The following is a 10000-nucleotide window of genomic DNA, read 5'->3' as shown; positions in this document are numbered from 1 at the left end:
ATTAACCATCTCGTATTCTTGACCTTTTTGTTTACCCGATAACTTTCTTTCCAACTGTATTTCATTCGTTCCTTGACAATGTCTTAGTAAAGACGAAAGCGCTTAGATCTCTGCCTCTCATTTTCCTGTGGGTTTCGCTTATATAATGAAGTCACGCGCATCTACTGTGATTTTTTAAGTATCTATATATTATATACATATATATATATAATATATAATATAATATATATATATAAATAATCTTATATCTATATATTATATATATTTTATATATTTATATATTTATAATATATATATATCATATAATATTATATAAAATAAATATACTATATATATAATATATATATATAATATATATATTATATCTATATATATATATATATATATATATACTATATATATATATATATATATATATATATATATAATATAGATATATAATATATATATATATATATATATATATATATATATATGAGCTTCAGAAGGTGTCCATGATACAACCAGTAAAAGGAATCAAGTTTATTTTCAACGAAACGTTTCGTACATGAAACTTCTGTGCATCATCAGTCTGCAAGAGAACAAAGAGACACATAAATAACATTCAATGATAAAAACAAAGGAACTCACAAATATTAAAATATACAATTGAATAAAAACAAAGAAACTCACAAAATATTAAAATTAAAAAGTCAATTTGAAAATTAAATAAATAAAGTAAAAAAACAAACAAAGGTAAAGAGATGAGAGAACAACCAAACACCAACCCGTCCATAATGTAGAGAGAAGATGGAATGACTAAAAAACCAATTGACGAAGACGACGTCAACTATGCCAGGTATAGAGTAGCCATCTGGGTTTCAGCTTCCGTACTGGTCAGAAAATAAAACAACCTGAATTTTCCAATATCAGGAACCGCGCTTCTAATTGCAAAATTGAAATCCAAAAAGGACAATTCAAAATAATAGACCATCTAACTACCCTCGAGTCGTTATACATTAAGAAACTTGTTCCTTCATTCAATAGCAATACCTCCTCAACAACTCTATACCTGGCATAGTTGACGTCGTCTTCGTCAACTGGTTTTTTAGTCATTCCATCTTCTCTCTACATTATGGACAATTGGTGTTTGGGTTGTTTTCTCTCTCTTTACCTTTGTTTGCTTTTACTTTGATTTTTAATTTTTAAGGCTATTTTAATATTTGTAAGTTCCTTTGTTTTTATCATTGAATGTTATTTATGTGTCTCTTTGCTCTCTTGCAGACTGATGATGCACATAAGTTTCGTGTGCGAAACGTTTTGTTGAAAATAAACTTGATTCCTTTTACTGGTTGTATCATGGACACCACCTGAAGCTCCTATATATTTATTTACCTGAGCCTATATAGCCTATATATATATATATATATATATATATATATATATATATATATATATATATATATATATATATATATATATATATATATATATATATATATATATATATATATGTTTGTGTGTGTGTATATGTTTATGTATGTATGTATGTATGTATGTAAGTTAGAAGCCATTGCTATACACAAATGTGTATTATGTGAAATATGGGTGTATATGTCCGTCAAAATTCTCTACACTAATAACAGCTCGAGGTTTGTGTTTGGTGGGTATATAGGGACTTAAGTAAGGATGTTACTTGGGCTTTGCTGGTGTGTCCAGTGGTTGGAGCTCTGCTGCCTGGTCCCTGTTGGCTTGTGTATTACCCCTCCTGCTGTAGTAGTAGTTATTATAACCTAACTCTTGTTTGGTAATTAGGATTAGTTTCTGGATATTGATTCTTACTGCTACGGGTATTAAGAGGCGACCATAGTCGCCTGCTTTGTGCATTACCCGAGAGCCTTCGATCAATTCTTGTTGGGATGGTTTCTATTGTCGCTATATATATAATGTTCACGAATGGTCCAGAAGGATCGTTGAAGTATTCGAGATATGATTTTGGTTGTGAGATTTAAATATCTCCCCTAGACAAGTAAATTTATAAACTAAGTCCGTGGACAACTATTTCAGTCCTCCCGGAGCATTGCTGTTTTTTTTTTTTATTATTAAGGCTGCTACAAGGATAGGCTTACTAATAGATTCTGAAGCTTATTTTGAGACAAGGAGCTTTTGTGGTTATTCCCCAGCTAACTATTTCCTGCAAGTAGATCCAAAATGTAGGCAATGGTTAATAATCAGTCTCTTCCTTTTTGTTTGTCGTTTTAGGTTGGTAAAAAAAAAACCTATGATCTATGGTGAAAAACCCAAGTACATCAATCATCACAATAAAAGAACATTATCAGATGCCTTGGAAGGAAACTCGGTGCTCAACTTCACCACAGAGCACACCCAGTAGAAGACGTTATTGTTTCTTGATGTTCTGGTAAAACAGCAAGAAAGACAGATTAAAACTACAGTGCACACAAAGCCAACGAATGCTTTCCAGTATCCGAATGCATGAAAAGAATGCCCTGGCATACTTAAAAAGTCTGTAGTGTGCTCGTATGTAAACAGAGCTTGAACACTATGCACATCATAGAAAGACATACATAACCAAACTGACTGAATCTGTCAATTGTTGAAAAATAACGGGTTTTTGGATCAAATAATTTAAACTGCAATAAAAGAAAATTGTCGAATTTTACCAACCCACTGTTTTACAGTGTTTGACTAAACCATTTCCTGTTCGACTTTACTTACAGCTTTGTAGGGCAAGTAAAAGATTTACGACAAAGAAGAACAATCTAGAGTTTTTTATTTGATGTCTATCTTTTCTGGACATGAGGTAGGAATGAGATCAATCAAAAATCGTAATTATAATAATAATAACCATAAAGAGGAAGTAGACCTAAGGCATCAATCTCAGGGTCTCCAGGACAAATGGTACCAGCAGGAACCCTGCCCCGACCCCCCGGAGTTGATCAAGCTATTTTATAAAAGAAATTTTCATAGAAAATGTGATGAATCTTGGTCCCCAAAAAAACATCTTCAAGAAGAATGTCAGTCCCACCGAGCAGAACAAGGAGTTTCATCTGGTTATCTTCTACAAAAGTAAAAAGACTGACAACCTAGTCATATGCGATAATCCAGCTGGCCCTCTCCAGGATCCGTTGAAGAACACTAACATGGTCTACCGTTACAAGTGACCTTGAATCATACATTAGGATGACCACCATGTGTGTCTTCGAGAGGATTTCCTGCCATGCTCAAAAAGGAGCCATCTAGAACCATACCAGGACTACCCACAACCAGAGGATCCGAAGGACATCCTACCAAATATGGAAATCATTAATCAGACTGCAGAACTCCAATGCCTGAGACCCCTGGAAGCATTAAACATAGGGAAGGAAAAGCTCAGAAAACGTATCACACAGAAGACCTTTCTCCTCCTTACCGCCACCCGGAGGACAGCAGTGAGTGGCCCCCAGAACGAGTCAGCCAATCAGGACCATCTGCAGGATGGAAGGATATCTAGCTATCATCCCCAGATGTACTGTGCTGCCCGCATGGGAGAAAACTTGTGACCACTGAAGCAGGACAGTAAGCTTCAGCTAAGACTGGCTCAGCCAATGAGAATGTAGCCCCTGGTGTAGGATTACTATAAATACTGCCACACTTGACCCGTTTCTCAGCTGGAGTTTGCTTATGGTCTCCCACCACTGTTTTGTGTGAAATTGTGCTTTGTGAACAGGTGACATTTATTTTTATGTTATTTCTCTGACGTTAATCATCTGAAAAGCTTATTAATGACAAGAGTTTTTCTGTTAAGAGTAAATTTTTTTCACTTGAACAGTGAAGGAAAAACATTTTGCTATTATTTGTGTTTTTTTTTCTATCTCTCTTTTCCCTCTTCATAAAAAGAAGGATATGGAGGAAGAGATGGGTCTCCCTTTCCTCCCTCAACCTTCCTAGTGCCCCTGACCCTGCCAGGAGGATCATGAATTCTGATAATTCAAACTCTGAGTTCATCACAATATCTGTTGATATGGACACTGTCACTGTGGTGGGATCGCATTCCAAGCAACAAAGCAAGCAAGCTCCCAACAGTTACTTTATTTTTACCAGCTGCCAAATGGTTCCCCCAGCCACACTTTCCCCCTTACGTTACTAATTACGTGAAGGACAATTGGTTTACTGAACACAGAATGCAATAGGCACAAACACATGTACTCACCTCAGGCTCCAGATACTCAGGCCTAGGCTGTGCTGTCTGCTGGATATAGCTAAGCTAGGCTAGTTGAGACACAACCACTGCCAGAATCGCAACACAAAACAACCAACCAAAAACCACACCCACACAACCACTCAACAACCCGACAAATCACTGTGCAGACGAACACCAACAGCTCGAAACAACACAACAACCATGCAACAATATGAACTCAGTACCACAAACCCACCAACCTCAACACTGTCCCCAAGCGCCAACTCACAGACACCAAAATACACAACCAGTACAACCAACGTCTTCAACTTCACCACAACCAGACAGACACACGCACAACACTTTACAACATCAAAATCAAGCAAATTACACCAAACAACACTGGCTACTTCCGAATCTGACTGACTGTCTTTTCCGACTTCTTGACTCTCCTCACGACTTCCCAGACTTCCTCAATTCTTCTGACTCTCGTAACATACCCTCACACACACACACTTACATCTGCATTCAAACTACACGCACTCATCCCTCCACCAATTTTGCTATCTCTCTCTCTCTCTCTCTCTCTCTCTCTCTCTCTCTCTCTCTCTCTCTCTCTCTCTCTCATTTTCACATAACCCTCGAAGGCGTTGTCAAATTTAAATTACCATTATCTCTCTGTCATATAACTAAAACCCCTGCCTCTGAAATTACAGCACTTGACCAGCGTGCAACTGTGGAGCCCTCCACTTCTGATGAAGAATGATCCTGGACTTTAGTCCAAAAGAGAAAACCCAGTTCAAAGGTATGTAACATTGTCTTTCAATACTTACCAAATCCATGAAAAAAGTGTGAATAAACCTTTGAAAACCCTCCGCCCAAATTCAGGGTAGTAGCCTCTGACAGGTTTTATGTTAAGGTAGCTGTCCTAGAAAAGGCAAACCCATCATTAGTCAAGACAGCAAAGCCAGTCCTTTAAAGGTGACTCCCCAATCACCCCCCAAAAATCAAGAAACTGTAGATTTCTTGAAAAATTCCCCTGTACCCATTTAGTGACCCGGCAAAACGACTTATGAAAGCTGTAGTCTGTAACTACCCCATCAACCTAGAACTTATCCTGCTTTAGAATCACCCATTCATTATGTGTGCGGGGAGATGCATCAGCGCTAGATCTAATCATCCCACTTAAAAAGTGATATGCGCCTTTAGAGGACTTAACACCTCTCGTGGGAATCTAGGTATCTGGGGATTCTTCCCAGTAGAGAACTCTACTCAAGAACCCTTACAATATTACAGGTGTCACCATTTTGGGCACCATCAGGATCACTGCCTAGATTATGGAACCTGTGGCATTTGCAGTCGCTGACACTCTACTAAATTTGTTTAGACAAATTCAGAGCTGGCTTACCAACTCTTGCATGCTGCTCAACTGTAGGGGAAATAACATTACTTGGCAGAAAAAAATATCCTGCCCAGCTCTAGAGCATTTTGGGCATGAAAAGTAAGGCATACATACCTCCCCCTCCTACTTCTGTATGAACTCCTGCCAATCATTATTCTCCCCAGCTCAGTCCTCATCCTCAAAACCACACTCCTCCTCCAAAAGCACAAAGACAGCACCCACCTCCCAGACAGCAATGTGATCCTTCTAGTCTCACCCAGTCTACCCCCTCTAACCTGTCATGTCCATCCCAACCTACCTCATCTCCTATTATAGTCCATTCTCCGCCCTATCCTTCTTATCTCTTATCCTCCCTTCCTGTTAAAAGATGCACATACATTATCAGGGATTATGACACAGACAACCTAAATCGACAGTGATATTTTAACCTAGATTAAGTCATCCACTTCATGACCAATTTCATGTTCGCTTTCTCTGTTGTGGCGGATTTCGTGTTTGACAAAACCCCTTCTGCTATAGCCATCCAGAAGTTCTTTACTAACTGTTTCAACAAATGGCTTCATGAACACAGACAGCGACTCTGATTCCACCACCAGCTCTGACACACACCTAAATCATCCCCTCAATAATGACAGAGAACTACTGGAAATACTTCAATGGAATATTCTTGACATTCGACACAAATTTGCATTACTGCAGTAACAAAAATCCCTAAGAAGCCATCAAGCTCTTTTGCAAGAAACATTCCTTGCAGAGCACATCCTTTTCCTTCAAAGGATACATTGTATACAGGAGACCTCATACAGACATCACTAATAAAAAACAGCATTCCCTCCTCCCAGATTTAAAATGTGTCAAAATAATTTTAGAAGGAACAATGCAATGTTTATAGATCACAGAACAGCCTCCTAGAAGCAGATACTCTTTTTGATACAGCCTCCTGAGAGAACACCCTCATTGCAGGGGATTTCGGTGATTATCAACCCTTCCTTCGATCCAAACTACCAGCCAACCCTACAAGATGCCACCTTTACTTTTTTACCAAAATTTTCTGGAGGTAAAACTGCTAAACAATTGCAATGAACCCACATATCTACATGACAGAAGGCTAGATTTACTCTTGATTCCAAATATTTGCAAATAGGAGCAATGTGGGAGCTTCACCCCATTCTTACCAGTGATTACTTTGCCTTGCAGACAATACTAAGGTTAAACAGGCCCGCTCCCCCTCCTCTTTTCCCTTCCAGATGGAACACTGAATTTGCACACTGGAACTCCTTTGAAAATTACATGACCACCTGCTTCACAGAAAACATATATCATCTTCCAAGGATATTTGCATACTTCTATAGGATATCTGTAATAACAAAACAATCGGCACTGCACTGTCCATGCCAAAAAAAGAAATACTCAACATGAATACAATCTGCAAAGATGCCTGGTACCACGACTCCTAGATAAAGGAGATGAACAGATGAGTCAACCAAGTTAGGAAAATCTTCAGAAGATACTGACTTGACCACTTGCATACCCTACTGACTGATGTCATAGCTCCCCCTGCTCAAGTATCTGTGGAAGTAAGACTGGAAGCCTAGCCCTTTGTGGACGAGTAACATACATATATGTTTACATATAGCTTCGGGGTAATGTCCTGGTAGCATACATATACTATGTTCAAGATTTGGTGTTTTACAGCTTGAACAAATTTTGCAACAAAAATGTTCTTAGTTACATATATCACTATTGGCAACTCTTCAGATTACTGTAAAAGTCGGAGCTGAGCTTAGATACCTTCAGTCTTGCTTGAGGTGGTAAGAATGCGTCATAAATATTTTACAATAAATATGCTAAGAATCTGTTTCAAATTTTAGTATTATCTTTTATGATATTGTCTGAGTTGTAATTTTAATTTAACAAAATAACATAAAAAAATATTAAAATGAACACTTATAACCTTGTAAAATTAGCTTTTTTACTACAGTCTTAGGGAAAAGAGGCCTGTAATGGGTGGGAAATACTTCACTTTACACTTCTCATGGACTGTACAGAGATCTTTTAGAGTTTTTTGAATACCATGAGAATATATATATCTTACTCTTTCCATTGATTACATTTTTTAGTTGTTCTTTTAAATTGGGCATCTTAGATTCAGCCAAGTCACGGGTGTATGCATTAGCATATCTTAGCCCTGATGGTGAGGGATAGTATACAGTGTGGAACTGGTTCAACAAATTCTTCAGTGAAAAGAATCTCATATATATACCTCACTCTGTACCACAAAGTGAAGCTGATAGGATTACACAGCACTTCACTGAGAGGACTAAGACTGTCAACCTTTGACTTTACACTTGGTGATGCATAAGAGCAATAGAACCTCTCTGAAGCAGGAGTATTGCTGATGCCTGCAACACCCATGATCAAAGGAATTAAACTTTGTGTTAAAGAAAGCAAAGGGTACTGAACTTGGATTTGACCTTATAACATACAACATGCTCAAGAATATGGGTGAAGCTACAAAAATAGTATACCTTATCCTGGTGAACAAAACCAATGTCAAAGAGAGTCAGATCAAGAAATGGAACCAGCAGGACATAAACTCAGTTCCCAAATCAAATCAACCTGGCACCTATAGACCCATTGCTATAATTAGCTGCACTGAAAAACGTAGCAAAGAGGATGGTCCTCAACAGACTACTCTGGAAAGCAGGCCCTCAGTATCCCGATATCTATATGCATACAGGAAGGGAATCAGAACTCAAGAATGCGTAAGGGATGTCCTGTCCACAGTAAATGAAAGGCATATGGGCATCAGGGGCCTTCCCGATGATCTTAGTGTTCTGGATTATCGTACATAGTTGAAGGTTATGATAGTATGAAGGCCCCTGATGCCGGTTGGTTACGCCTGCTGGAGGCACTTCTCATCCAGTAAATAAAACCAACACTGAATACGATGCAGGAAAAATTTCTCCTCCCCACGAGTATGAGAAGACCTGCCACCAACAAAGACACCACCGACTACGACAACTCAACGGAAGACAACGCTCCCGAACGAGATATTCCTGCAGGCAACGACGATCATATTAGCTGTGATGTCCCACAGCGTTACGCAACGCCCAGTAGCGTCACCGCACACGTCAGGAGGTCTAGAAGATTACAATAACGAAACCATCGGCATGGTAAAAGTGGCTTGAGACCCGGCTACCAATGATAAAGAAGATTTACCGCCACCAGCCAACAGGAAATCAACATGGGGCAGACCCCCTGCTGACGACCCCAAATATAAGGAGGACAGACACCACTCCTTGCCCATACGGGCTGCTCTGTGAGCAAGAGCCCGTGCTGGCACAAGGCCAGCTTAATCTTAAACAACAACAACAACACTCCAGAAGCAGTACACCCTCAGCTTCCTAGCATAGGGGATGTCTAACAGCTCCAGACAAAAGCTCGCTTCAAGAGAGAGAGAGAGAGAGAGAGAGAGAGAGAGAGAGAGAGAGAGAGAGAGAGAGAGAGAGAGAGAATCGTTAATGACTTTGATGACTATATCATAATCTATCTGTAAAATTCAAATATATAAACCGATTTTGACTCTATATCTGATCATGACCTCTATAGGCGCTCTACTAGGCTGTTTAAGTAACACGGAAAAAGCCGCTATTCGGAAAATAGAGAAGAATCTCTACAAGTGTAACGCTGCTGAAGTAGCCACTTTTAATAAAAAAAAATAATAATAATAATATTTGTTTTAGCTGAGGGCCATATACATGGCATGTACAAAGTAGCGACAATACAATACACACAATCTAAATACACAAGATAATGATAAAAAGGATAATCGGCAATGTCCATACAGTTGCTGAAATAGTAGAGTAAATGGTACTCTGGTATTACCATTGTATGCAAATATTTAAAGAATTTCTCTCATCCTTTTCACTAAGAAAGAGTGTTTGTGTGAATGGAGAAAGATTTTTTTTTTTTTTCAATACATAAAAATTATAGCTTCATACTATCATAACCTTCAACTATGTATGAAAATAATTACATTTCTAAAAATACAGAATAAATAAAATGACTATATTAAACTATAACTTTGCTATAATCGGAGTAATTTCATGGCAAGGAAACGCAAATGTTCAAACATCAAACACAGTACCACACTTTAAAAACCAGTAGAATTATATTTCATGTTATATAGCATTAACAAACTCTGTTGATGCTTTACAAATTCAAGCAATGAAAAATGCCCAAGCCCTTCGCGCTAATGAACATGTCACTTACAAATGGATAATAGATGAGCTGAGAAGAGGGAAAAGAAGAAAAACTACAAGCATTTAAAAGATACTGAAAGCAAAACACTAGGGATGTGATAGGGTGAAATTAGAAGTCTTAGAGGGAGCTATCGTAAAATAGAAGTGATAAATGTGGCGTTTTCATACAAAAGG

At 38.2% G+C, this 10000-nt stretch overlaps 1 protein-coding gene across 1 annotated transcript; it reads left to right on the top strand.

The window, feature by feature from the left end:
* Positions 1–3325: 3325 nt before the first annotated feature.
* LOC135203820 (uncharacterized) lies at positions 3326–5980 on the top strand. Its single transcript, XM_064233791.1, has 2 exons — positions 3326–3448; positions 5726–5980. Exons 1-2 carry the CDS (start codon positions 3326–3328, stop codon positions 5978–5980), a joined length of 378 nt encoding a protein of 125 aa, XP_064089861.1.
* The last annotated feature ends 4020 nt before the right edge of the window (positions 5981–10000 follow it).

This window comes from Macrobrachium nipponense, chromosome 44 (genome assembly GCF_015104395.2).
Source record: "Macrobrachium nipponense isolate FS-2020 chromosome 44, ASM1510439v2, whole genome shotgun sequence".
NCBI classification, from domain to species: domain Eukaryota; kingdom Metazoa; phylum Arthropoda; class Malacostraca; order Decapoda; family Palaemonidae; genus Macrobrachium; species Macrobrachium nipponense.
The sequence above is the reverse complement of the archived record's forward strand: the minus strand, read 5'-3'. Positions and strand labels throughout refer to the sequence as shown.